Below are 27,975 nucleotides of genomic sequence, written 5' to 3' on the forward strand. Positions count from 1 at the left end.
TAATAGGAGTCACTGTCATTTTGGGTTTGAGTGGTGGTTTGTGTGCTGGATTCAAGGGATTTCCCTGCAGCTACAGTGTCCTCAGTTACTCTGGTGGTGCTGGATTGCCCCAGTGCTTGTCTGGGGTGAGTGATATATATATATATATGTATATATGTGTGTGTGTGGTGTTTAAAATGCATGAATTGCAGAGAGAATGTGAGCTGAAGGTCACATGAGTGGATTCCAGGATGTGAGGACCTTGACAGAGTGAACTTTGAAAACTATAATATGTTTTTGAAGGTTAAGATTAAGAAAGGTTTATAAATAAGTGGAACATGACCCACTGTCCCAGGCTGCCCCAGTCCCCACCCAGCCTGGCCTTGGACACATCCAGGGATGGGGCAGCCACAGCTTGTCTGGGCAACCTGTGCCAGGGCCTCACCACCCTCACAGGGAACAACTTATTCCTAATACAGACTCATTTATAATCTATAACAATCCAAGTTCTTTAGTGCTAATATACCTCTTCCTATCTGAATGACAATGCATGTTAGTAAAACAGGTTTCATTAAATAATTTCAAACTTGATCTCAGGAGTTCAAGTACCAGTGAGAATGTTTTTTTAAGAAAAATTAATCAGAGCAAAAACCCAGCACTTTTCTTGTGCCATGTCTCCACTTAGAAGTGATGATCACCTAAAATGTGACCATAGTATTGCAGAATTTGTGTAGTCAATGTCTGTGCAACTGGTAACAAAATCACTCAGGCTGCTGGATGACTGGGAGTGCTTTTGAATTGCCTGTGTGGGCTGGGGACGGTGCAAGCACAGCTGCTGATGGGCGTGAGGTAAGGCCCTTCCTGAGCCACACACAGGCACATCTCTGGACTAAAAACCCCAGGAATTTCATTTCAGACTGGCCTGACTTGCCAGGCCTGTGACACACACCTGGGTACTTCATATCACTGCTGTGGGGCTCCTCACCTGCGGCTTGGGCTGCGCTGGGAACTGTTCCTGTACCTACACAAATCGCTCCTTCGGAGCGGAGCTGGGAGTGCTGGGGCTCCCTCACGCCATTGATGCTTTCCTGGGGGCAGCGTCGCTTTCAGCCGCCTCCTCACAGGAGCACCTACGAGAACGGGCGGGGGGGGGGGGGGGCGGAAACGCGCGTCCGACGGAGGTCTGTGGGCGGCTCGGCTCGGCACGGGGGGAGGACAAGGTTCCCAGGGAGGGCGGCGGGTCCCTCACGCTGCCGCCATGGCCGCCGGCGCGCGCCGCCCTCCCCAACCACCGCCCTTCGCGCGCAGGCGCGGGCGCGTGAGGGCGCGGCCGTTTTCCCGCGCAGCCGCGGCGCGGCGCGGGGCGGGGCCGGCGCAGGCGCGGCGGCGCAGCCGGCGGCCCGTGGCGGCGGCCCGGCGCATGCGCGGCGGCGGCCCCGCTGTCAGTTCCGGCTGTTTGTCCGGGAAGTGGCTCCGGCCGGAGCCGCCGCCGCCCCCCGCCCCCCACCCCCCCCGCCCGCTCCGCCGCCCGCGGCCGCGCCCCGGCCATGGCCCGGGACTACGACCACCTCTTCAAGCTGCTCATCATCGGCGATAGCGGTGAGCGCGGGCGGCACGGCCCGGGGGCGTGGGTAGGCCGCTGGCGGGGTGGCCGCCCCTCGGGCCGTGAGGGGCCGGAGTGCTGCGGCGGGGCCGGGGCGGGCGGCGCGGGGGAGTCGGGGAGGGGCGGTCTCCTCCGCCCGGGCCACCCTCGGCATTGTGCTGCCGGTGCCGCGGCGCGGGGCTGAGCCGGGACCCCGCGCTGTGTGTGAATGGCGGGGCGCGTTCGCTTGGGCTTGGGGAGGTTTTATCTGATAAACCTGCGGAACTGGCTACCGCAGGATATTATGGTAAATAGCTTGGCTGGGTTTGGGAAAATGCAGATTAGACACGTAGAAGCCAGGACACCACCGGCGGTGCTGCCGGCATCAACCTTGGCGAGCGCATGTTTTGACGGCGCCCACTAATCTGTTGCTGGGATGAGGAGGGAATTCCCTTCCCCTGTGACAGGCAGTTTAGGGATCGATGGGAAGGGCTGGCTGCCCTAAGGACTGTTGTTTCCAGTGCGGCAGCTAGTACGTTTTAACAGTCATTATTGTCTTAATTATTCCTTAAGACCTTTTCTGTGCTTTAGCCTGAAGTCTCAGTTCTAGATTTCTTTATTTTTCTTAATGAATCCTGGAAGAGGTGGTAGCTTTGTGTACTTCTTGTTATAGCATAGGGTGCAAATATCTAAAAACAGGAGATAAAGGCGTAGTTTGAGGTTTTTTTGAAAATAGACCTTTAAATACTTCTGCAGCAATCTCAGAAACTTCTGGAGGGCTGAGCGTGTGAACTGTGCCAGTGTCTGGTGCTTTGGTCTGGGTGCATAGGAATTGGGACTGGGAGGATTGCTGCCGTCGGTGCAGCTCGGTGTTGGTAGCACTCCAGCAGCTTACAGCTGAATTTCCATAAACTGGAGAAGGGTGCATCCACCCTCTTCTTTTAACAGAGGTGTGGTCCGTGGGGCGGCAGGTCCCGGCATGCAGCGAGGCACAGCTCTTGATGAAAGAAAGGGTGATGTTGCACGATCTTGGCCGTTGTCACCTTCAGAAGCTTTAGCTTCGTGTCAAAAATATTTTTTTCTATGCTAAACTCTGTCTGCATGAAGTGATCTAAGGAGGGAGACAGGACAACAGCCTCAGAGCAGCTTAAACCTCAGGCAATTCTGGGAGCCTTGGATTATTGCAACCAAACGCTGCATTCTGAGTAGAGCAGTGGCTCTGTTGGTTGCTAATGAGTTCCAAAACTGTTCAGGCAAGATAAACAGGATGGTGAAAACTCTGAGGAAGACTTCTCATTTTAAACAATTAAATAAATTTTGTCAGCTCAGTCTTCTTGAGCAAAATCCCTATAGTGTATCCAGTGAGTGTTGTGAGAATTGTCAGGCTGCCTGTGGTTCTCTGCTGTAATTAAATCTCACTATATAGTTTGACTATTGATTTTTCTTTGGTTTTGTTTTTGCTAACCCCAACAGGAAGGCTTTGTCTCTGCTTGCATGAAACAGTTTGCTTGCCTTGTTTATTGACATTTATTCCCTGCAATAGGAAGTGGACTGTTACTGGATAGGATAATTATGTCTCATCTGCTTTCCCCTGTATGCAAATCTGTCAGGGGGGTAGTAGGTTTGTGTGTTTTTAGAACAGGTCAGGTTGAAAAGCTGCTGGTGATTTCAGCTGTGCCAGATATTTAAAAATAATACAGATGATTTGTGCTTTGCTTCTGATTCTTTAGTTCACTCTGATGTTCAGTAAGATAGGGGTCTTAGAATCCTGTCTGACACTGAAATACACTTTTAATTTTAATTATGCAAAGTCAATATGCCTTTTTTGTTTTGTTTTGTTTCATTTTGCTATCTTCAAGAAGCTGAGGGCCCTGCAAGCCTTCTCTTCAGATCTTCAAACAGCTCTGTGTGGGAAGTGTGGGGTCACCAAGAGTGTGGTTTCTCTATGCGTGAACAGTGTGGGTCAGAGGCAGTGTTTGCTTAGTGAGATCTTTGTCACTGGGAGCATGCAGAACTTCCTGAGTTTGGGAGCTTTCTTCTCTCTGGAAGCTGCCAGCCTGCTGGGGGCTGTGCAGCTTGTGCAGTGGAGGGCAGTGTGACAGAGCAGTGTCATGTGCAGCTCTGCAGCATCGCCCAGGGCTGGCTGAGCTCGGACCCGGTGCTGTGGTCTGACAAGTCTGGGTTCTGGCACCTTCTTGCCTTTCACTGAGCTGAAGGCCAAGGTTGCTTGGTCAAGAAGCACAGCACTTGATGCTGAAGCATTCTTCTTTTCTCTTAGTTTCTAATTTTTTCTTAGCTGACCGGTATTTGCAGAGCTTTAATTCTGGCTAAATAACCAGTCCTCTGAAGTACAGGGACTGCTCTACTACCTTTTTTGAGCTCAGAGGTACTGATTATATGCATGCTGAAACTTTGTATTTTTTAATTCCTTTCCTCTTTTCCTCCTTAGCTTGATAGCAGTGAGGAATGAGCATGGCTTCTCCAGGTGGCTGGTGGTTTGAACTCTTTGCAAATGAGACCTGGCTTACAGTAATCATGCAGATTTTAGGCTGGTTTTTATTTTTTGTTGGTAGCTGTTGTCACATGCCAGCAGCTGAGAACTACTGGAGTTCTGGATAGCCTTTGCATAGGTCTTCTATTAAGAAGAACTTGTGAGTTACACATCATCAGAATAATTACCTTGGATAACTTCTACCTGAAAAGATTTAATGGATTAAGAATTAAAACATTAAAACATTAAAAGATTTAATGGATTAATAATTAACCTCGGTGAAGTTGAATTTCCTATTCATGCCATAGCAGATTTGTTTTGGGGAGGAAGGGTCATTAACAGCAGAGATGTTATGCAGAGATAACAACGTGGAGGCATTTAGATACCCAGATTCCCTTGGGTGGGTGTGCAGGAATAAGTTTCTTACAGTTCTTGTCTGAAGCACTGTGAAAAATGCTTCCCTGCAACAGGGTGTTATCAGGGTGCAAACAATCAGTTATGGAAAACCTGGATGAAGAGCTACTCAAAGCATTTAGAGGAATGTTTCATGGCAACAGGGACAGCTTCAGAAAGGTGTGTGTCCTTCCTGTGAGATGTGGAACAAGGCTGTTTTGGATGGCAATACAGGACTGTGATTCCCAATTCCTGTTTGGATTAGGCTTCTGTTAGACTGTGGCCATGCTAATGGGAGCTTTGTAGTACCGAGCCCTGGTGTGATTGTCAGAGCAGTCCAAATTCCACGCAGAATGGGAGGTAGGCAGTGGTGTTACTGACGTCGCACATGATGTGCAAGTGGAATTCAATAGAGTGCTGAATTCAGAGCAGTGTTCTGAGCACTTGCTAATTCACAGGACATGCTCAGCTTTGGCTCTTTCCCTAGCCAGATGTAAGCCTACTGATTGTAAACTTGCTTTTAGTTATTATTCTTCTCTGACCACATTTCAGAAGCTGCTCTTGGAGGGTTTGCTGAGGGCTGGAGGAGGGAGGGCACAAGTCTCCCCTCCCTGCACTGCTATCAGGAGCATCCTGAGTCTTGGGGTGACGGTGCTTAGTCAAATCTCCAAAGAGAGTGTGGAGATGAACAGTCAAGGTGGATGGTACTAAATGATGTGCTGTTTTTTATGCTATGGATGGTTAAAATACTGTTATGTTCCTGACCCCCAGGATGACTATATTGAAAGATTTGCTGTGTTTGTTTGTCATAGGTGTGGGCAAGAGCAGTTTGCTGTTGCGTTTTGCAGATAATACCTTCTCAGGTGAGTGGTTTGTTTCCTTCAGTAAGTGAAATGCTCTAGGTTTGCTCCAGTGCTGATTGGTAAGAAATCTGTGTTTGCCCACTGATAGTTGTGCTAGGAATACATCATGCTTTTAAATTTGCATCTCTTGGTATAAGCCTGTACAGGCCATCCTGTCTGATCTTCTCTCGCAGCTGGAAGTCCCTGACTATTGAAATACTGAGGTGGTTCCAGAAACAGCTTAGGTGGTTTAGGTTATGCTATACTCTCTGCAGACTTCCTGTTAGCCATTTGGGATTTAGATTGATTGAGTATTGTGGTGAACCACTTACATTTCTGATATAACCAGTTTATCGGGAGGAAGCTCCTAGAATGTCCAAAATAAGCGTTTCCACAAGCATTTAAAGACAAGTGTTGTCTCAAAATTTTCACAAGTGAAATGCTCTCATAGTTACTGCCTATTTCTTGAGATATTTCGGTGCATAGTCTTGATCAATGGGGTTGAAAAATAATAATGTTATTTTGTAACACTGAGCTTTTAATTTTAAAGGTGGCATGGGAGAAGTGGTTTTATGGCTAGGAAGAAAAGCTATTAGCTGCAGATAAAAATATGTAGATCAGCATGATATAAGGCATTTTAAACAGCAAGCAGATATGGGGAACCTTGTTCTCCTGTCCAGTCTGAGAGCTGCTGCCAAGTAGTGTTCAAGAAGTGTGCTTTGGGACATCCAAAATAAACAAGACTTAGGTTCTCACTTACCCACGCTTTCCCTCCAGGCAGCTACATTACCACCATTGGAGTGGATTTTAAAATCCGGACAGTTGAGATCAATGGAGAGAAGGTGAAACTCCAGATCTGGGACACAGCTGGCCAAGAACGCTTCCGGACTATTACATCAACGTGAGTAACGCTGGCCTTTGTGATGTGGAGCTTTGGGTCTGGATCTCATAGTCCAGAGTTGGAGTTTAGATATTTAAGTGTTGCAGTTGATTAACTCATGATAGCTGTGTGGTCTGTACAGTGAAACTTCTCTCAGCTTTGTCAGAACCAATCATGATGGTGATATTCTAGCAAAGTTTGGAACTAGGATTTCAGAGTTACTCACCGTTCTATGCATTTCTGTGGTGGCTTTGTCTTATTCCTTTGCTGCTGGTTTCCAAATGGTAGAACTGGAGTTATTAGACTGCATATAGTAGCTTGTCTCTGTGCCTGTCCAAGTTTGTCCTCTGATTGAATGCACTGCAGAAGCACAGAGTGCAAACCCTCTGTCAGTGTCATATAACTAATGAACAGCTTGAAGATTGAAGAGTAGGATTTTTCTTGGTTTTCCTTTAGGACAAATGCTTTAGCAGCTATCTTTGTGTGGAGTTCTGCTGAAGCAGACGCCCACATGATATTAACCTTTTCCTTGGTTGGAATTCAGATTCGAACTCATTGTCCTTTTGAACAGCATGTGCAGAGCTTTTCCTGTTCCTGAAGAAACCACACCTAGAGCTGTGGTGGTGGGAACTAAGAATAAAATGTGTTTGTAAACTGATTGCAGTAAAAATGGACTGCTCACGGGGGGAAGAGGGAAAAGTGCACTTGGAAATGGAACTTTTGTTCCTTGGGTTTTAACCAAAATAATTCTTGAAAGATCCATGTGTTTTACTTGGTCTTTCATGACTCACTTCTCCTTTGGCTCTTATTTGAGAGGAGGATCTTTTTCAGCTGATGAATTGATTAATTTACTTAGACCTGAAAATAATGAGATTGGTTACATCTGTGTTATGTCTAAAGCACTAGAAATGGCAAAGTTGAACGTGATGTGTGCGCCGCCCCTTTCCTCTGCACTCCTATACGGATATTACTGGGTTACTTCCATTGTTTCCTAAGTGTTTAGCTTGAAAAAAAACTCGGTTGCCTCTTGTAGGGTTCCTGTGTGTGACATCACTTCTTGTTGGAGCGCTGCAGGCAGTTTTGGGAAGGAAGTGGTGAGGGGGAGGCAGCTGTGCAGTGCTGCGGCCCTGTCAGCTGTGACAGGCGAGTCAGAGAGCCCCGATTACTGCTGAGTCAGCAAACGGCCTTCCTGTTTGCAGATTCCCCGGCGCGGCTCGGGCTCGGGAATGAACGCTGGCTCGTGGGGCTGATGCCAGCTAGCTTAGAAAGCCATGGTGTATCCAGCACTGAGCAGGGAATACCAGCAAAGGAGGATTCCTTCTGTCAGTGGGAATAGCTGCGGATCGGACCTTGCACAGTGTTTTATGTAAATTCTTTTCTTGATTAACATTTCAGATAAGCTGAAATGGTTTGAGGGATTTATGCCATGACCTCTTGGAACTCTGCTGCTACTTGCTTTTGCATTGCTTTTTACCCAAGTGAGGCATGTTTTACTCTGGGGGGATCTAACCTTTTGGGGTTTCTGCCTTAGCATTACTGAATGTTAACTCCATGGTCAGGGAAAAAGATCTGCATTTTTTACAATTCTGTGCAAAGAAGTTCATTGTCCAAGTGCATTTGAAGTGTTGAGGAAAGCTTTGGGAATGCTGGTTATCATGGGCTCCTCTTGCTAGGTTGGTTGGCTGTGCCTGTCTAGTGTTCCTAATCATATCAGGCAATAATAAGAGTTAAATTTTAGAAATGGTTCTGGCTGGCTTGGTTTTGGTTTTTTTTTTTTGGTGTTTTGGTTTTTTTTGGTGTTTTTTTTTTTTTTTATTCATTTATTGGCAAAGTAGTACTGTAACTGATTTATTTATCCTAAACTGACTGACAAATAAAGTAACCTTGCTTGTTCTTACAAAAGGGCTTGGCTATCAAATCATGGGTGGAGTGTGAGTGCCCTGTCAACAGAATGTAGTAGTCTGCCTAGTCTTTGACTAGATGGAGGTTTAGACTGAAGTTAAGAATATCAAAGGTGTTCCTTCAGTATTACAGTAGGTCAGGGAGTCCCTTTACAGTGAAAGGCAGAGTTCAGATTGATGTTGAGCCAAGCCTGGCAAGCAAGCCTGAAATCAGAGCCCATCTGGTAATTACAGTAACAGGTTGGTAGTGCTGCTGCGTGGACTTAGAACTGCAAAATGCTAGAGGTGATAGGAAGTTAATAGTGGAAAACTGGGAAACATTAAAAGGTTGTAGTAATTTGATTTCACATCACTGTAGCTACAGTCAAAAGCTGAAAAGCAGAATAAAACTGTTAAGGAAGAGAAATCAAGTTGGTCTGGAGTATTCTACAGAAGCTCAAGAAAATGAAACTAGATCAGAATTTCAGACTAGGAAGTATAAAGGCAGCTGGTTTTATTGTCTGTTAAATGTGGAAATACTGGGCTAACTGGTGCCTTCTGGGAGGAGAGGCTGAGCTGTGTGAATTTGGTTGCCATGGAATGTCATCCAAATTAAATTTGATTTAAATTCACCAGGGATTTAGCATGCCAGGATGCAGCTGTATTAGCAGGAATACTTAAAATGCATGAACAGCCAGTCCCTGTACTTGATTTCCTCTTGTAGACAGGACTACTTTGTCCTGATTCAGGACTGTGGGTTTAGGATTCAAGCTTTACATAATGGCTGTCAGATGCCAGCTCAGGATGAATAGTGATAGCAGAGGGACCTTCTGCCATGGTTTCCTGTAGAATAGCATGTTTGAGAGAGGGATAAGATCTTTGAGATGATAGAATTGCTGTGTCTTATAAAGCAGATATGACTAAAAGGCTAGTAGCTAAAAGACTGGTCTGACTGACAATAGATGTGTTCCAAGAACTTGAAAGAAAGATGAGTATGAAACCAGATAATTAGAAGTCTCTGGAAATGGTTAGAATTCTAATGAATGAAAAAATGAAGGAAATGTGTGCTACATAGTGAAATATGAACAAAGAAGCTGGATTAAACCAGTGCCCTGTCTTTCACATTTAGCAGTTAACTGTTTTCCTGAAAAAAAACAACGTATGGGTCTTACTGGACCAACATAGTGTCTCTTTTAAATCTGACTTAGCTACTGCTGTGTTTCATGAAACTGGTTGTTATTACTCCAGATGTTAATATTGGGAAGCAATTGCTAGAGGGAATATGAGAGCTTTCTCACTGGTTTCTTGCAATAGCCAATGCCCCAGTGAGTGGCAAATGTTCCCTCATGTTTCCCAAGGCTGTGTTCAGGGGACTTGAGAGTGGGATGCAGGTGGCTGAAGGACATGTTGAGTTTTGGTAATCCCCAGTTTAATTCTAGTGGTAGAACAAGCAATAAGGTGTTTATTTTAACTTAAATGTTGACTTTCTTAAGCCTTTTCCACACCTAAACTAAATGTAAAGCCTCTAGGTCTAGGGACTTCCAACTATATAGGAGATTATTGGCAAGCATCCAAGGGTCAGGTTTGGTTGTCTTTCACCTCAGGATGAAACTTTAATGGATACTCTTAACGTGAATAACTGGTCTAGAATATTTGTTTTCTGTATTTCACGAAGGTATTTCCACCAGCAGATGCTGGCTTTGGGGTTTGCAGAAGACATGGCAGGGCACTCCCACCACACAGAGGACAGCCAGCATCAGTCTGTGACTGAGAAGCTCAGATTGAGGACTTCAGGTCTCTTCTGCTTTCACTTCTGTGGTCTCCATTTCCCCAAAACTGTGTATGGGAAGGAGATAAGACATTCTTTCCCTTGTGTCAAAGTCTCAACTACCTCTTGGTTGCCAAAAGCACAAAATTTACACCTACTCCTCCCTGAATGCCAAAAGCCCCATCTGTTCTCTACTCGCCAAAGCCCACAACCTGTTATAAAAGCAATTCTGCACTGCATCATTCTGGAAGTTGAAGTATGGGATAGGATAAATCAGATTTTGTTTTCTAGTACTGTCCTGCATTTGGGGTTGGAGAAACTTCGCTGTACTTGTTAAGCCTAAAATGTTATCTGGGATGCTTTGCATCCTAGATAATAGCATGCAGAGCATCCTAGAAAATAGCATGACCAGCTTTTTGAGAAAAAATGTGTGCTATGAGACTTAAGAGTTTGAGAATAACAGGTAGTCATGGTCTTATCTCTCAGGCTTATCTCTCTTGGTAATGACAGCCAATAGAGAAAATGACATTTTAGTGTAGATGAGGGGTTGGCAACCTTTCTAGAACGATGTGCCAGACAATTTTCCGTTCCAAAAATAGCAGCAGTGTATGCTGGTAGGCACTCAGCAGGAGTCAGGGGTTGCTGTCTTGCACAAAGGAAGCTATTTCTGATGAGCTGGTTGGCAATATCAGTGGCCCGAGCTCCAAGCCCCTGCAGTGTTCCCATTGCTGTGGTGGTCTCTGCTGCAGGGTCCAGCCCACAGACCCCATCCCAGAAGCAAAATGTGACGGTGCTGACGATGTGTCAGGAGTGGGATCGGTACGTGCAGGCTGCCAGTTTTCCACTCCTCGACATCATATGCTTTGCTTAGAAGAAAATGTAGGTGCGTGGGCAAGGTAGGAGCAGCAGGATGCTCCGTTGGGCCCCTGGCTGGGCTGACAGGGATGCCAGGCTGGGCTCGGTGTGCACAGCAGAATGAAGCAGCTCTGCGTAGGTGCAGCTGAACCACTGTGCTTCTCCAAGGGCTGAGTGTTGTCTTGGCAAATGCAATGCTCAGTGTTGGGGAGGAAGTGGTAGGTCAGTCTGGGGGCTGCTGAATTAAAAGACTAGTAGGTGATGATATGGGAGAGCTTGAAGACAATTGGTGTATTGTTCAGCTGTGGAGAAATCCAGTGTGTTGGTAGGACTGGGGATCTATCCCTTTCTGATGTTATCACACAAAACAGGATTCATCAAAACCAGTGTGCAGGGCATGCTAGTGTCAGGAGAGGATGGGTTATTTTTGCAACCTGTGGATTCAGGCCATGGAGTACTTTTCCCTCTAAAGGATCCAAGTTATATAATAAAGTTGGGTTGTAATCAAGTAAAGCACAATGCAGTGCTGTAGCAAGTGTTGAAGTTGTTGAAAGAACTAACTGTGAATGGACTAGAATGTTTGAAAGTGCAGGATTTCCTATGGGCTGGCAATAAGTATTTCTTACCTGAGTTAGTTCTTGCCAAGGGATGCAAATGCACAGCATAAATCACTGGTAAAACATGGCATGGGAGAAGTATTTGAGTGTCTTCTGCAAGTGCCCAGATGGGCAGTAGGAGCAGACTGTTCTACTGCTGCAGAGCATCCTGGAGGAGCACTGATAGCCAGGGACCATAGCTGCAGGGGGATCAGGAGAGGAAGATGTGAGCCTCTGGGGCTGATCTGTGCCTCTCTGCAAGTCTGTCTGATGGTGCATGAAGGCAGGTGGCTTCTCTTGTAGAAGGATGATGAGGCTGGAGGTGGGAGGAGACAGTGACTTGCTTAAGCACTTCAGTAGCAAAGTGAGCTGAAGCTTTGAGATCTTCTCAAAGGTGTGTTTGGGTTAGATTCAAAAGCTTTGAGGTTCAAAGGTGGGTTTGCTGAGTTGGAAAAATCAGAGGAGCAGAATGGACATCTCTGAAGTGCAGTGGATGTACTGCAAGAAGTACTTGTGATAAGACAGCAAGGTCTAGGAATGCTGTCACAGTTTAAGGAAATATTCTCGATTTTGTATGCTGGTTTCTTGAATTTGTTTTATTAAAAATTTTAATATTGATCAGAAGAAAGAGGATGAAAGGAAAAGAGTAAAGCTACACGTAATATGAAAAATGGATCCTGATGAAGACCTCACTGTTAACTGTTTCCTGTTTCAATTGCCTGATTTGCAATAAGGAATGTACTTAGTAGCCTTGTGATTGTGGCTGAAAACTGAGAAGGTAGAGGTTGCTGGTTTTCTATTTAGCATTTTCGTGGTGCACTTACTGTCTGTCTTTGGTAGCTTCATGCAGGTGATAATGTTGGAACCTGAATTCAGATATTTTTCTTGCATATCAGACTTGTGCATCATTTTTTAAAGGTGCCAGTTGCCCAAGACTAATGGGAATGAACTGAAATAAAGCTTATTTTTAATGGCTAAAGGTAGCAGAGTGTATTGAATGCACATATGGAGTCGATCTGTTGAGTAGGAAGGTGTGATCAGAACACAGTCGCTCAACAAGACAGAAATTTTTGAGAGCTCAAGAGAACTGTGGCTGAAGGTTGAGTATATTTGGAGATCTGCTGAAATTTTAGTCTGTAAGTGATTGTTCACAGATAACAGAATTACTGCAAAAACTTGATGTGGCTTATACAGCCCCAAGGATCACATTACAGCCAGTTCTGAGGATGTGCTGGGGGTACCATTGCCTTTGGTCCTGCAGCTGGAAGACAGCATTCATCTTTGAAGGTCTTGACAACCTGAACAAGGAAGATTTTAGAAGACTTTGGACTTGGAAACGTATTTGTGTAGAGTGAATGAGCAGGGAGCTCTGTAGCTTTGGAGGAGCAGCCTGGGATCAAGCTGTTATAAAAGAGCTACATGAGTCTCAATGGAAAGAAAATGGGATCGCTTGGGTACCATAACTTGAGGATTTGTTGTGAATCCTGTAGAAGCTCAGTGGAAGAGAAGGTGATACCCTGAGTTAACATTTGCTGTCCTTTTGTACCCCACAGGTATTACAGAGGAACACATGGGGTCATTGTTGTCTATGATGTAACGAGCGCAGAATCTTTTGTGAATGTAAAACGGTGGTTGCATGAAATTAATCAAAACTGTGATGATGTCTGCAGGATACTAGGTGGGTAATTAGGGAGTTACAGCATCTTATTTAGTGGGCTGGCCTGCTGAAATACCAAACTGACTTTTATTCTCTTTCCTTTTTTAGTGGGCAATAAGAATGATGACCCAGACCGAAAAGTGGTAGAAACAGAAGATGCCTATAAATTTGCTGGGCAGATGGAGATCCAATTGTTTGAGACCAGCGCCAAAGAAAATATTAATGTGGAAGAGGTAATATAATATTCAAAAGAGTAGAGATACAATGATTTAGGGATAATGGTATGGGAAGAAATAAAAATTCCATTCTTCCCATTGAGAAAGAAAAAGTGCTTGTACAAGTTGCAAGTAGTAGGTAAAATGTCAAAAAGAGACATTCAGCTGTTTTTGGAAGAGTTGGGAAAGCAAAATGAAGGAGCCCACACTGCATTTTCAGTAGCTTTGCAGTGCTCATGTATTAAGCAGGAAAGACTTGAGAATGCTTGTAGGAGGTAAGACTGCCCAGGCTTCACTTCTGGCCTCAGTTGCCAAACTGCCCTGGTTTTATTTACTGGTTTGGAAAAAGGGATAGAGGTACTGTTTAGCTTGGGAGTGGGTTGGGAAAAGGTATTGGATTTCCACTTGGGCCGTTCTGGGTTGGGGAAGGTCTCTGAAGCATTATTAAAACATAGAGAAAAGGGGAATGGCTTCCAAGGAGCAGCACCCCACAGGAGCCGGCCTGAGTTCCACGGTGGTCTGAGCCTGCTTGTTTCTCTTGCAGATGTTTAATTGCATTACAGAGCTTGTCCTGCGAGCAAAGAAAGAAAACTTAGCAAAGCAGCAACAGCAGCAACAGAACGATGTGGTGAAGCTAACGAAGAACAGTAAAAGGAAGAAGCGGTGCTGCTAATGCCCCTTCCCTGCTGCAGAGACTCTGCTCTCAGACAGATCAGCCCCTCCAGCTAGACTCGGGCAATTCCACTGGGGCAGGCTTTGGGAGGACTTTCTCAGTTTTGTGCCGTTATTTAAAGATTATTTTTTCTTCATGTTTTCTATCAAGAGGCGCTGGCACCTTCCCACTGCAGTGCCAAGAAGGTATCGGATGGAATCTTGCCCCCTTCTCCTCCCCTGCTCATTCCAGTGCGCCTTGTAGACAAGAAGGACGTTGCCTACCAAGTGGACTAATTAACCCAAGAGTTTGTATATAATGTATATTGCTTTAAACAGCCTCGCCTCTCTGTTGTCGCTTTAGCTTCTGCCTTCTTAATGTCAACCAATCATGGACTGCAGAGTTCATCTTTTTAAAGAAAAAGTTTAAAAGTTCTTAAATTGAGTTGGCCCCGGGCTGGCAGCGACTGCTTCCTGGGGCCTCCAGCTGCATTTCTGTTGGGCTCCAGGCTGGCAACTGGTGCCCCTGGGGCCCCTGGCTTCTCCTGGAGTCCCAGGCTTTTCCTGGGGCTCGGGCTGTGTTTTTCTAGGTACCAGGATTGCAGGTGTCGCTGCTGGAGCCTGGGGTTTCCTTTCACCAGCCCCTGGGCTGGCAGCTGGAGCTGCTGCTGGGGCCTGGAATTTCAGCTTGCCATCATCCAGATTTGTGGCTGGATCCTTGGGTTTCACCTCCTTGTGCTGCAGTCCAGCTGTACCTGTGCTCTCCTGTAGTTTGTATCAAGATACTGGAAAACAAACTGACCTGCAGAAGTGGGATTTGTTTGGATAAAACCTTTTTTTTTTTTAAACAAAGTTTAACAACTTTGACCTCTGCTTCTGGTTCTGCCAGTGTCCTAAGTGAGGGTCCATTTCTTTTGAGAAGAACAAAAATCATGTGATTCTGCCAAAACCCCCAAACTTCTCCTTGTTGCCCTGTCCACAAATAGGCAATCTGAACCTGAATGTGAATTTTGTTGGCAAAGCTTTTGTTTTTGAGAGAGAAAAGGCACGAAAAAAAATCCAGCTCTTCTTATTGATGTCTGAATATGAAAGCTGCAGGATCATACCCAGGATTCTTCTGTTAGGAAGGAGGACTGCTGTTTAATGCAAAGAAATGGAAGGCTTGCTTGCTTGGGTTATGCGGTGGTGGAGGATCACACTTGGAAACAAGCTGGGCTTGCTGTGCTCAGCAACATTTTCCTGGCCCTCGTCAGCCTTTCTGGGAAAACAAGGGCTCACTTCCTCAGCCTGAATAGATGTAGTTAAAGGTGGAGAGTGTATGTGTGTGTAACTAAAATATCAAATGTCTGGGCTGAAAGGACATGCTCAGCACCTGAATTCTTGCCTAAATAATAAAAAATAATTTTACCTTAAAAGGCATGGAGGATATGTCTTCCTTTAAGGCCTTGAAGGTGGACATACTCCATGTGCCAGTAAGTGGCCCTATGGAATTGCTGGCCTTAGTTTGGTAGGATGTGATTCACCTATGTCCATGAGCTTGGAATCAGCCCCACTTCTCTCCCTTCCTCACCCTTTCCCCAGGAGAGGCTAAATTTTAGTCACTTATTTTGCCTGCATTTTTTTAGATTGTTCAGGTTGTGGTAAGAGCCCTGAGCATACAATCACATCACAGTCAATCACTTTAAAGACTTTTTCTGAAGTGCAAACGATGAATGTGTAACACGTGGGTTTTTAATGGGATCAGGTGCTGGGGATACGTATCCAGCTGCCTTCACCCACCTCTTTTCTTCACATATCCTGCATTGGTAACCCAAGAATTGCAGTGAGCTGGGGTGAGCTCTGGTCATTGTTGAGAGGCTGTGCAAAGCCTTAGGTCACACCAGTCCATCCTGCCTGCTCTCCAGTGTGGAATGTGGTGTGTGCTGGGAGGAGCTGGGCCAGTCCCTGGAGCTGTCCTGTGGGGGTTCTTCCCTGCAGATTGAGGGGCCCAGCTGTGTGGCTTTGGGAATCTTGTTGGTAGCTGTGTGCAGATCTAGGAGGGAGTAACTTCATATAGGCAGAAGAACATGTCTGAATTTACTGGAAATGATGCAATAAAATGAGGAAATGGTGCACCCAAGCCTGGAGTGTTCTCTTATATGGAAAAATTGATCTCTGAGTCCAGGTTTTTGTGGCCGTGGTTGGAATTCTATCAATCCAGGTCCAGCTTCCTGGCTTAAAGTGGGAATTTCTTTTTTTTTTTTCCCCAGAGCTGGCTGTAGAGGAGCAGTTACCTCTGCTCTTGCCATCACTGTTCAGTTGGAAGGGGTGGGGACCGTGTCTCTAGTGGTGCTGATGTGAAGTTTCCTAAATGTTGAGCAATGGAATGTCTAACTGGTTTGCTAGGATTATTTCTGTAATGAAAGTTTCTAATTATGCTTTTTAAATAATTTTAAAAAACTAAAAATAAAGGTTACAAGCTGCCAAATCTCTTTTTGAGGCTCTGTTTCCTCTGCTGTCCAGCACCTGGAGGTGGAGGGTGGCAAGTCAGGGGTGAGCTCTGCTGCTGTGTGTAAAGGGTTATTTCCTGAGAGGGGATATTAAAAAAAAAAACAACATAATTAATGCTTTCAAATGTTTAGTTGCTTTTTTAGTTTGAATGACAGAGGAAGGTGGAACGAGTAACTTATTTTTGTGTGAATTGAAATGCCTGTGATTGTGCTGTAATCTTTTGTTTTTCTGCTCAACAAAAAGTATTGAGTGAGTTTTGAAAGCTCCTCCTCCCGAGGTGACTAAAAAGCATCTGGAGTCTCTCCTCACTTTCTCAGGAAATTACTGTGTGTTTAATTAATCTGTGCAGGAACTGCAGCCGTGGCTGTGCCTTCAGCATCCCCTTGCCCTGCCCAGGTTGCTCCTGGAGAGTGTGATGGAAACCTGCTCTGGGAAGGTGCCTTTGCTGCGTCTGCACCCATCTGGGAGGAGTAGCTGGAGGGGACATGTGGATGGTCTGAGCTGCAGCTGCTGCCAGCTGTGGATGTGTCACTGTCTGTGTTTGGTGTCTAAATTCCTTCAATTTGAGTCTGCCTCCATACCAGGGCCAGTAAAGGACACAAATGGCTGGAAGGTGGGATGATTTATCCATCTTTAGGTGTTCCTGTGCACCAGGAGATGCAGATGTTTCAAATGTTTTTGCCCTGGCCCCTTCTCTCCTAAGCACACACAGGGGCTTTACCTGGCTGAATTCCATAGGATGATGCAGCACCAAAGATGCTGTTGGGTGTTAAATGACAGTTCAAAAAATGAGCTTGTTTTGCAGCTGAGCACAGTAAAGTGGTGAGAGCTGAGACAGTGTCGTATAAATGATCTGTTTTATTCTGAAGAGAACTATTTACAAAAGAAGTAGAGCATTGTTTTTACTAAAAATATGCCTTTATAGATTTTTATAATATGTATCTTATAAAAACCATACATTTATTTACATGACTGCTACATACAAAAATTACAGCACTGTGGTATATGTACATATCTATAGGTACATTCTTTCTGCTTGTCCCTGCTGTGTGCTTTTTCCCTCTCAATCCAAGGGAATCATTGCTGCAGCACCCAGACACTTCCTTTCTTGGCTTTTTGGTTCAAACAATCTTGCTTTTTATAGCCGAGTGGGGAGTAGAGAGTTTGCCTGATGGAGAGGCATATCTGGAATCTACCATTCTAAGTGGGACAAGTGCATGTGGCCCTGGCTGCACCCTCACTTCCTGCTCTCTCTGCAGAATGACTCTGTTGTCAGTAACTTTTTGATTTACTGTTCATCTCCACGGCAAGTTGCTGATCTAAGTTTGTATGAAGATAAAGTGCTAGTGACTTGCCTTTCATTTACATTTGTTCCTTGTTTACAGTTGCTTCCCTTGCAGAGTTTAGGAAGGGGAAACTGATCCCTTTTCCCTCAGGCTGGCATAACAAACATTTGCCCAGTCACCTGTTACCTGTGGGAAAGTCCTTTGTAACTTTAATCTCAGCAGGCATCTCTTCTCTGTGCAGTATTTGAACAGTGACTGAGCCAGCACTACTGTTTTATTTACTATTATCTCAAAAACAAGGCTGAGGGTTGTGTTTACAGCTGCTGATCCCACTCATTAAATCTCCTCTGGGATCCTGAGTACCTGCTGGATTAATGTGCTTCCTCCTCCTCATCTCCTGGAGCTGATGTTTCCTTTACACCGTGGGCGTGTCCTGGAAGAGCCACAAGTGAAGTGTCTTCTAACCAGCACTGCAAGGCTGATTCCGGGCTCCTGGCCATGACAGGATGGAGGTGATTGTGTTAATGACAGCATGGGGTGAAGTAGTTGGGACCTTGTTAAAACACAATGTGACAAATGGGTGTGAAGGACTGCACAGGTGAGGTTTTTCAAGACAGAAGACAAAACCTAGCTGCTGTGTTAAGGCAGTTTCTGTTCCTGTGGAGTAGCAGCTCAGCACAAGGAGGTCTCCTTTGGTGTGTTGTCCAGTTCATTACACCCAGTTCTCTTTTATCTCTGGGTTTAGTAGTGCAACTAAGTCTTTAGGATGAAGGGGCTTGTTTGAAGAAACCATACCCAACTGGCACCTCAGAACATGCAGACTTTCCTCTTGCAATCTCTTCCATCACTCTTTGTTAAATAAAGAAAATTGCAATGGGATTAAGGATTCCCATTAAATGAAGAGATGTGCTGTGCCTACCCCTGCAACTGATTGAGTCACTTTCCTCAGCAAACATAGCAGAAGGCACCTTCATCTCGTTACTGCATCTTCATGGGATAACTTAAGGCCCTTGCCTTAGAGATTCCATCCATCCATCCATCCATCCATCCATCCATCCATCCATCCATCCATCCATCCATCCATCCTCACTGGGGTAGAGTCCCACACAACTGTTGGGCATGTGGCTTGAAGAGAGTTGGTGGGGACTGGGAAATGACAACTGACAGCAGAAGAAAGGTCCCTGAGGACCGAGATGGTCACGTGGCTCTCCTGTGATAGAGCATCGTTCTCAGTGTTCACAGGTGTCACTGTCACAGGTGTCTCTGTGTCACAGGTGTCACTGGCATCCACGCTGCCACGCCTCATTTTGCAGCAATCAAAGGTTGGGGTAATGCATGTGGGTGTGACTGAGTCCTGGCAGCAGGAGATGCTGAGTGTGTGCCTCGTGTCCCTGCCCTATCCAGAATCACAGTAGAGGCAGGACGGGAAGATGAGGACTGAGAGCATGTGGCAGCTACTGCAGCCCTTCCCCTCGCTTGCAGATACTGGCTACAAGTGGCTACAAGCAGATACTCAACAGCTGAGCATTGCCTAGAAAGGAGAGGCCAAGGTTCAGTTTCCTTCCCTGCCTGTGAGGCTCCTGATGCCTTTCCCCAAAAGCATCAAGCTGTATTGGTGGGGCTTTGCCCAAGTATTTCCTGAAGAAAGCTCTGCAATCCAGGGTTCATTGCTTTCATGTGGATGGGTTTTACCACTCAGCTCTTCACTATCATTGCCAATCTCAGAGCACTCTGCTCCTTGCAACCCAGAGCTGCCTTAGTGCAAGATGGTTTCATACCAGTGTGGTGGTTTCATGTAACAAGGAAATACAGGAACGCTCAGATCTTCATAGGCAGAAAGGATATTTGTACTGAGGTATTATGGATGTTCTATCCCACAGGGAAGCTTAATAACACTAAAACCCAAGCCACCAACCAGCCTCTTACCTGCTGCTTAGAGGGTGTTTGGTACCTATTCTAGCAGAAAGCTTGTTCCTTTAAGTGAGTGTGAGCAGAGATAGCAGCTCCCTGTGGGATGGTGTGTTAGCACCGAAGTTGCTGAGCAGGGCAGAGCTGAAGGTGCACCAGCTCTGTCTGCTGTGGGACAGTGTAGGTGGTGGCCTTTTGGAAGAAGCAGGAAACAAACTGGGACCTGCCCATGGATATCAGGAGCTGGGAGAATGTGTGAAAATTGCATGACAGCAGCAGGACATCTCTGAACTGAGCCTGGTACTCCTCACTGGCTTATGATGGTAGACTGATAAAAGAGCTGTAAAGTGCCCATCCAGTGCAGAGGGGAGGTCCTTACTTGAGTATTGCATGATTTCCAGCACTGCTGTGTGCTGGAATACACCAAAAAAAGCCACGTTCCTTCTTGTTGATCAAATCGTGCAAAGCAGGCTCTGGTCATCTTTGATCAAAAGGACCTTTGGCTACCTGCTCACCAAAGGGCTGAGTAGCAACTGACCCACAGGCAGGGACAAATGCTCCTTTCTGTCAGGCCATAGCCAGTGTTACTGCATAGGGCAGAGTAACCTGCAGGCTTTCCAGAGCTTTGTAGACACCTTGATAGCCTTTGGCTTCAGTGAAGGCAGATGCCAGTGTGCTTTCTGAGGATCGAGTCTGCCAACCCAGTGTCAAAGACTGACTGACATCATTGGGAGTAGGCTTTCAGTGAATTATTACTCAGGCTTTTGGGGGCCTATCCAGTTAAAATGACAGTTTTCTTACTCTGGGTGATGTGTATGGCTTTGGAGAAAGGTGTGTGACTTGCTGAAGCTCCCAAACTACTTTTGGTCATTGGAGGAACAGCAGGTGCCCCAGGACTGAACATGCACAACTTTTATCCAGTCTGTAATCTGTTGTAGATGGTCAGTCTCCTGGGGAGAAATCTGTGTAGCTACAGCCTGCAACTCTTACCTCTGTAACAGGAGGGAGCTGGAAGGACAGTGACACCATCTATCTGTCCCCTGCCCTGAGCTGCAAGGAGCCTGGATCCCAGCGAGGGTGAACAGCCACGCAGAGCTCCAGGGGAGATGGTGCCCAGGCAGGAGCGGCAGTGAGGGCTCAACTTCCACCACGGAGAAAGCTACATTTGTCAAAACATGGAAATGCTGGGGCCAGAGTGACTCCAGTCTCAGTGGGATGGATGAAGGATGTCACAGCTGCCAGGGTGATACAAGTGGCTCCCTTCTGTCCTTTTGCATTCAGCTCTCTTCTTCCCCCTGTGCTCGCTGTGACAGAAGTTCTCAATCCCCTGCACCGCTCTGTCTTGGGGCTGCTTATTTCCTTCTCCAGCATAAGAATGCTTTTAAGACAATCAGAGAATTCTTCACAGCAGAAACTGGACTGTGTCAAAGCGCCTAAAATATACCCTGAAGTTTATCACTTCACTTACAGAATAAGAAAAGTTTCTTTCTAGTAGAATCACATTGTCAATTTGCAAATCTCCAATTCATGTAAACATTTGGTTCAGACCAGGTGCAGTGTAAATAGTGCAGAGTCTCAAGGGTTAACTCCTTTGCCCCCTTCTTTTTTACTCAGTGAATCAGACTTGGGTCCATCAGCAAGCTGGGCAGCTGCCCCACTCCCCATCTTGAAGCAGGAATCGTTGGAGAGTTTTCTCTTTTTCAAATTAATTTTTCTTGAAAAAGGAGAAGAGACGGTTTCCTTCGGCCCCGACGGGCTCGTCCCCCTGCTGCTCCGGCCTGAGCGCGGGGGAGGGCCTGGCACTCCGCCTGGCGCCGGAGCCACTGGAGAAGGAATAAGCAAGCTGGCTCCATTCCTTCGGGTGTTTGTCCATCAGCTGCTGGTCAATGACCCTGTGCATGTCATCCTGCAGCAGAGGGAGAGGACAGGGGCGTTAGTGGCAGCTGATGCTCACTCAGTGGGAGCTCGTGCAGGGCGGCTGAAATGGGTATGACACGTGCAGAGATGAGATGGAGCAGGGATGACGGGAGCGGGGACAGGGCTGTGTCCCCACCCGACAGCAGGCTCAGCTGTGCCCGCTGCCGTGAGGCTTTTTAGGGAATGAGGAAGAGCAATCACACAATTCTGAGGGATGAATTGCTCAGGTGGTCTTGCACAGGCGCTCTGTGCCTGCCTGGGACTCTGTGCCACCCCTAAGCTGGGTTTCTCTGCTGTCTGCAGCTTGCAGATGTCCCCTTTGGGGGAGAAATAAATAAGAACAAATGCAGCTGAAAGCAAAGGTCAGAAGAAGGACGGAGGTCTGTGCTGAGCGGGTCTGTGTGCACAGGCAGGGGTGGCAGAGCTGCTGCATGGCCACTGTCACTGGGGCTCCTCTGGGGAAGGTGCCAAGGGGCTGGGGGAGGTGTGGGCCCACCAGAGCCCTCCTGGGCTTTGCACCAGACTCACCAAACAGAACTGAGCTCATCCCTTAGACCCCCTCCTTCCCCTAGAGCCAGCAGAGCAGCGGGAGCTCTGACTGACAGCTCAGCATGAAGTGTGGCTTTGCAGGTGTACCAGGAATGCTCTGATTTCAGCCATGTTTGCACCACAGTGAAGCTGCTTGATACAAAATAATTACCCAGTTCTGTTGCCCCTAATGATGTGCTAACATCTTCCTTGAAAACCTGGCTATAAATTTTAGATTTTAAACTTTCAGATCCATTGCTTCTCCTATAATTGCATATTTAAGCTACAGCTTAGTGAAAATGTATGTACACAAACTAGCCCCACAGGAGGAATCAACTACTCTCCAGCAGTTTGGTCCCTGACTAGGGCTGAGGAGACTGTCTGGTGAGAACAGCAATACTCTGGATGGGCTGGAGTGGTGGAAGTGCTGTTCATTCAGCACCTGGTGAGGGGCAGCCTGTCAGGGCAGCCCCAGGACTGAAGGGAAGGTGCTGCCATTGCCCAGCAGGTGCCCCAGCTGCTCTGGATTGGAATCAAATCAGCCAGCTGGGACTGGAAACTTAATAATGGCTAATCTCTTGTCACAGCATTTTCTGCAGGGAAAAGGATTGATAGCCATGACCTGGACCTGAATTTAGTATGGGGGCTTCCCCTGTGGGAGCAGGAGGGTGCAGAGCTACACAGACTGGGGAAGCTTTGGGTCTTTTTAGAGAGGGCTGGAGAGAGGAAAGGCAGAGGGAGAGCTGAAGAGGTTGAGGTGAACATCAGTATGAAATATCAGTGAGACAGATTTCCAGAGCTGAAGCTGCCATGTGAAAATGTACAGCACTTGGATTTTGAAGGTACCTCTTCTGCTAAATGAAGTAGGTACCCAGGCTCCTGCATGGCAGATCTGTGTCCTTGATTGACCATACAACAAGGGACGAGAATGATTTATATGTATATATATATATATACAAAAATATAATATATATATATAAAAATACAGAATGCACTATTGAGAGTGCACTGCATTGGGTCCCTGTCTGTCAGATGTGTGAGTCAGAGAGCAAAGCATTTGGATGGGGAGGATTTTTTGCTTGAGTCCTATTTTACAGCCTGTATGATTATGTCCTTAAAGAAAACTGTCATCTTGTTGACAGCCCTTGGTGAAATACAGACTAGAAGTGTGCAAGAGCAAAATGTTACCAGATTAAAGCCTCCAATTATGCCCAGCTAAAGCAGAGACTTTTATCCTATTTGATCAGAAACTTTTCTGCAAACTCCTTTGCAAAACAGTCCCCAAAATACATAAATCACCCCACTTGTTTTGTGCCTCTGTGGCTGAGCTGCTGTTGAGGGGACATGAGGTGGCTGGAAACTATTTTGCTGCTGTGTAGTAACACCTCAGGTCAGTATGTTGGAGACAACTTACTTCCATGAAGTGGGCCTGAGCCTTAGCTCAGAGAGCTGATGGGAGCAGGTCTGGGGTTGCTGTGTTACTGCAACAGGACCTGTTCTTAACCCCTAAGCTGGGTTTATTCTAGCACTAAGTAGGCCTAACTTTATAGCACCCATCCAGACTGAACTTGGATCCAGACAGCTCCTATGCAGAGCACTGAGTGTCACTTACTGGACAATGAGGCTGAGAAGGAAAATCCCAGTCTGTCTTTCAAGAAGCTTTCCAGATACTAGAAATAGTATCTTAACTTTCCAGATACTAAATATGTGGCTAGAGAGGGTTAATATTATGTGCACCTCAGCCTGGCTTTCCCCGTGGTGCCCTGGTAAAGCCTCACCATGGGGTGCAGGATGCTGCCCCTGGCTGGTGCTGGGATGGGGGCTGTGGCAGAATACTGGGGGGTGATGGAGACCCCCATGGGCCCCTCTTGCCAGATGATGGTGAGGGCAGAGAAGGATGTGGGTGATGGTGGCAGCAGATGGACAGGGGATGGTGGGTGTGGGGAGCTCACCTCAAAGGCAGGAGGGGTGTACGACTAAAGCTGTTGGTACAGGAACTGAGAAAGGCCACTAGATCAGAAACCAAAGGAGCCAGATAGTAAAAAGCCCTGAGGAAGCAAACTGTAAGCAGGAAAAAGAAAAGAAAGAAGAAAAGAAAAGGGAAAAAAAAAAAAGAGAGAGAGAAACGAAAACACAGTGGAGTTGAAACAGGAGCGAGGTTGTACGGGAAAGGTTTCTACTGGTCAGGCTGGTTGTTAGGAGAGCTGGGGTCCTGCAAGGTCTGCAACAAATCACTATAAATGGCACAGACCTTTTCTTCGAGTCTGCTTTATTTTCTGTTGAAGTAGCCCTCCCTTGGTGCTGGTTTTGGGAGGAGGCAGCTTTGCCTGCTCACAAGGGTTTTCCTCACTGACCCCAAGCAGAGCATCTCCAGGGCAGCTGTGGAACTGCCATGACTTTGTTTTTTCACCTTGGTGAAGAACTGGAATTTTAGCTTCTCCTTCTTGATGGATCTTCGGAGTTGATGCAAACAGTGCAGCAACAATCAGCACAACCTCATTCTCCCACCTTTCTGCTCCATCATGGAAATGCACAGACATGCTGTGCCCACGTGTACCCAAGGTGTGCCTGCCTAGGGACACTTCCTGCACAGACCCCTCCCCACCCCGGGGCAGAGCAACGTGCACATCTCCCCTTCTGCCAGGAGGCACAGTCTGCTTCTCCATTTTAAAGGAGTGTTTAGAGCTGTAGAATTAACTGCTCACAGCCAAAAGGGTCGGAGCAGGGAGGGGCAGCTCCCCCCCACACCCCATGGCACCGCTGGCTCCTGCAGAGCCAAAACCCAGCACCCCCAAACACTCAATCCAGAGATGCTCAGGCGGAGAACAGGACCCACAGGGAGCAGGGATGTCCCCCGCAGGTGGCCCTGGGGTCATGTGTCCCACAGCCCCTGCCCTGCCAGGTGCTCACCTGCCAGGCCTCCAGCTGCTGCGAGAGGTTCACCTTCTGCTGGATGGCGTCCAGGAGTTGGCTGTTGAGGGACATCATGTCAATCTTGCACTTGGTCAGCTCCACCTCCACCGCGTTCTTCCTGCGGGGACACAAATCCGGGCATGGCACCTCTTTCTTTCTAAACAGAGTTAAGCATATCTAAACAAGTCTACAGTTTATGTCTTTCACTGGCAAGTCCCCACATCCGAAGGTGCTCATCTCTGTTGTATTCTGAACAATCTATTAATCTGAAGAGTGGGACAGGAGTTTTGACATCTTTACCTGAAAAGCAGCAGATTTCTGATATGCACACTATGAAGAACACTGAAAGAAAATCAGATACACTGCTGTGTAAGATAATAGTGTGCCTGGATAATGTGCAAGATCTACCAATAATATGGAGATCTAGAACAAGATAGAATCTATATTCAAATATTTTCTCTTTTTCTTCTGTTTACATGCATAGAAAACAAACGATACATGCTAAAAATCAAATTACTTGTATCTGACTGCTTGATCAATAAATTGAAATATAAAACAAACATAAAGACACCTCTTAAAGAGTACAATTCTGCTTTCAATTGGGACTTGATTGAAGGAAGAATTGAAGAAAGAAATGAAAGAAGAAAGCTTATCACAGCATATACTTTTTAAGAATGACAAACTGTCAAAATTGTTTGAATTAAAAGTTAGGCTTTAAGGAAAGCTCCAAATTTCAGTGGAGTTGTCCAAGCCCTTGGGAACACCTCTGCTGCATTTCTTCCCAGACATTTGGTGGCCATTGAGCGTGTCATGCCATGGACAAGGTTACCCAAAGAGCCCCAAATGCTCAGTGGCTGAGGTGTTCCAGCTGCTCTTTGATCATGGAAAGGAATTGTCTCTTAGGATGAAGCAATTTCCTAAGCTGCTCAAGCTGGGAAATGCTGCTCACCATACTGGGAGCACACAGGTGAGCACAAAGCTTAAGTTTTCAATTAACTGCTGTGTGATAGGAAAATGTAACATGACTTCCTGGGAACCATCTTTCCTTGCAAACATTTTTGAGATAAATAATTGCCTCTTATTAAATGTAGCTCATTCCTTGTCTTATAATAGCTCCCTTGTGCTCCCCTGCAGAAGAGCAATTTGGGAATTTGTGTTTATATTCCAGGTACTAGAATATAAACACAAATATTCCAGGTACTGGTTGCTTAACACTTCCTAGTGAAAGGATCCTATTTTCCTATTGCTTCCCATGTTGCCAAACTTCAGCTTCAAGCAAAAATTTTCCACACCAGATGTCTGCCTTGGGCAGCGATTTTATTTCTGTTCTGAGTTAGGGATTTTTGTGGGGGGATGGGTTGAACAAAAGCAACTTAACCCTTGGGGTGTGAGGTGGGAAGAAAATCACGAGCCTCCCCAGGCAGCAACCAGCCCACTCAGTCTGGGAGGGATGTTTTCACTTCAGTGACAGGATGCTCTCACTTGTTGGCCACTCTCTGCTCCTTCATTCCCTCACGCGTGCCCCATTCCCGCGGCCCCTGCACTGCAGGACAGCCAGCCCCAAATATTGGTGCTTTGTCCAGCAGGGTCACAGTGAACTGGAGAAGCTGTGCCCTTCCACTCCGGGCTGTGGTTTGAGCACCTGAAGCAGCCTTTTGCTGCGGTGCTTCCCCCCTGCTGGTTGGATGCTTCCAGCGTTGATGGCAGCGGCAGTGTTGCCATAGCCACGGCAGAGCCAGCAACCCACGGAACGGCAGAACCACAGCTGGGATGCTCCTGCTCCTTGCCAACAGATGGAGGTGTTACAGAGGACAGCAATGGCAATTTGGTAGCCAGCTAGCCCAGCAGGGACAGCAATAGCAATTTGGTAGCCAGCTAGCCCAGCAGGGACAGCAATGGCAATTTGGTAGCCAGCTAGCCCAGCAGGGACAGCAATGGCAATTTGGTAGCCAGCTAGCCCAGCAGGGACAGCAATAGCAATTTGGTAGCCAGCTAGCCCAGCAGGGACAGCACGGGCGATCGAGCCACTTATAAAAAGGGATGGTGCAGGCTGATTTAGCTCCTGCACCCTCAGAGCTGCAACCCTCTCCTGCTCCTCCTCTTGTCCAGGGCTTTTCCCCTAAGAAGCTGGATTGGTGTGTCCTGGCCTACCTGCTTGTTGAAGGGATTATCAGATGAATCCTTTCTAGCAGAGCACAGAGCAGTAAAGGTGTCTATCCCTCTCCTCAGTGCATTTTGGCAAGCCCAAGGACAGAGCTGGGGAAGGGAGATTTGGGGTATGGGGGAGCAGAACTGCACAGATCTGACAGGAGGATGGGCAAAACAAAGAGCCAAACCAGTGGGAGAATCCCAAAAGGAGAACCAGAGAATTACAGGGCTGGAGAGGCAAAAAAGACCTTGGAACAGGAAAGGAGAGGGAGTGACCAGAGGAATGGCTTAGGGAAGAAGCCCAGGCAGGCTGTAATGAGAATGGTCAGGAAAGCAGGGCTGTGTGTCTGGAATAGCAAAGAACACATAGGGCAGACCTAGTGTTTCCATTTGGCTCCCTGAAGTCCTCTCCTCCCTGCTGTGAATCACACCAGCACTAGGGATGGCACAAACGTGGTTCACAGAATGCTCCTAAATGCCCCCAGTCCAGCCGTGGGGCAGCTCTGCCTTTAGTATCTCCTGCCCTGCTCCCAAGCTCCTGGCAGCATTTCCCAAGGCCAGCAAAGCCAAGCCATCACTTTGTCACAGCTGCTGTGGAGAGTAGGAGAAAGCCACTGCAGAGGCATCTCCTGCCCTGGCACTGCACAGGTGCCGCCCCCGCCTGGCTCTGGCTGCTGGTGCCACTCACTTGGCGATGGCCTCGTCGCGGTCCCTGATGGCCTGCAGGAGCCGTTCGCTCGCCTCCTTGTCCTCGGCAGCGCCGCGCAGCCGGTCCCGCTCCTCCTTCAGCGTCGTCATCTCCACACTCAGCAGCGTCACCTGTGGGCAGAGGGAGGCTGTGAAACCCGGGGCTGCTCAGGAAAATGCACAAGTGTGTGTGGGGAAAGCCACATGGGCCAAGCCGCAGGTTGAGAGATGCCCTGGTCGTAGAAAAAGCTGTGTCCGCTGAGTGGGGCTGTTAGTGCTGGTGCCACCCTCCATGAAATGTGCTGAGTT

At 47.0% G+C, this 27,975-nt stretch overlaps 2 protein-coding genes and 2 long non-coding RNA genes across 6 annotated transcripts in view; 1 reads left to right on the forward strand and 3 right to left on the reverse strand.

Moving 5' to 3' along the window:
• LOC128797399 (uncharacterized) overlaps positions 1–1,258 on the reverse strand; it is a 38,421-nt gene extending 37,163 nt beyond the window's left edge. Inside the window, exon 1 of one of the 2 annotated variants that reach the window (XR_008434114.1) lies at positions 965–1,258. This is a non-coding gene — a long non-coding RNA (uncharacterized LOC128797399). Of the gene's footprint in view, positions 1–928 lie in introns of both variants that reach the window. The other variant, XR_008434115.1, reaches the window with a different exon arrangement.
• Positions 1,259–1,473: 215 nt separating this feature from the next.
• Positions 1,474–16,256, forward strand: RAB35 (RAB35, member RAS oncogene family). Its single transcript, XM_053959605.1, has 6 exons — positions 1,474–1,578; positions 5,258–5,308; positions 6,065–6,188; positions 12,820–12,944; positions 13,032–13,156; positions 13,683–16,256. The coding sequence occupies exons 1-6, from the start codon at positions 1,527–1,529 to the stop codon at positions 13,809–13,811; spliced, it is 606 nt and encodes a 201-aa protein (XP_053815580.1). The 5' UTR covers positions 1,474–1,526; the 3' UTR covers positions 13,812–16,256.
• LOC128797229 (uncharacterized) lies at positions 4,006–7,100 on the reverse strand. Its single transcript, XR_008434059.1, has 4 exons — positions 6,959–7,100; positions 6,690–6,797; positions 6,394–6,527; positions 4,006–4,256 (listed from the first exon to the last, which is right to left on the reverse strand). It is a non-coding gene; the product is annotated as an uncharacterized LOC128797229 (long non-coding RNA).
• Positions 16,257–17,117: 861 nt separating the features above from the next.
• The window catches only part of BICDL1 (BICD family like cargo adaptor 1), a 49,291-nt gene continuing 38,433 nt past the window's right edge, over positions 17,118–27,975 (reverse strand). Inside the window, exons 8-10 of one of the 2 annotated variants that reach the window (XM_053959386.1) lie at positions 27,668–27,798; positions 24,829–24,949; positions 17,118–21,379 (exon numbers count right to left, since the gene is read on the reverse strand). In XM_053959386.1, coding sequence (XP_053815361.1) covers positions 21,179–21,379; positions 24,829–24,949; positions 27,668–27,798 — 453 coding nt within the window. In that variant the 3' untranslated portion in view covers positions 17,118–21,178. Of the gene's footprint in view, positions 21,380–24,109; positions 24,372–24,828; positions 24,950–27,667; positions 27,799–27,975 lie in introns of those variants that run through there. The other variant, XM_053959385.1, reaches the window with a different exon arrangement.

This window comes from Vidua chalybeata, chromosome 18 (genome assembly GCF_026979565.1).
Source record: "Vidua chalybeata isolate OUT-0048 chromosome 18, bVidCha1 merged haplotype, whole genome shotgun sequence".
Classification (NCBI taxonomy): Eukaryota; Metazoa; Chordata; class Aves; order Passeriformes; family Viduidae; genus Vidua; species Vidua chalybeata.

What these genes read in the sequence shown, in the direction of transcription:
- RAB35 (XM_053959605.1), top strand. Translation starts at nt 1,527, where the DNA reads ATGGCCCGGGACTACGACCACCTCTTCAAGCTGCTCATCATCGGCGAT. An exon ending in TGATGTCTGCAGGATACTAG is followed by an intron (nt 12,945 to 13,031) that starts GTGGGTAATTAG and finishes TTCCTTTTTTAG; the next exon opens with TGGGCAATAAGAATGATGAC. An exon ending in AAAATATTAATGTGGAAGAG is followed by an intron (nt 13,157 to 13,682) that starts GTAATATAATAT and finishes TTTCTCTTGCAG; the next exon opens with ATGTTTAATTGCATTACAGA.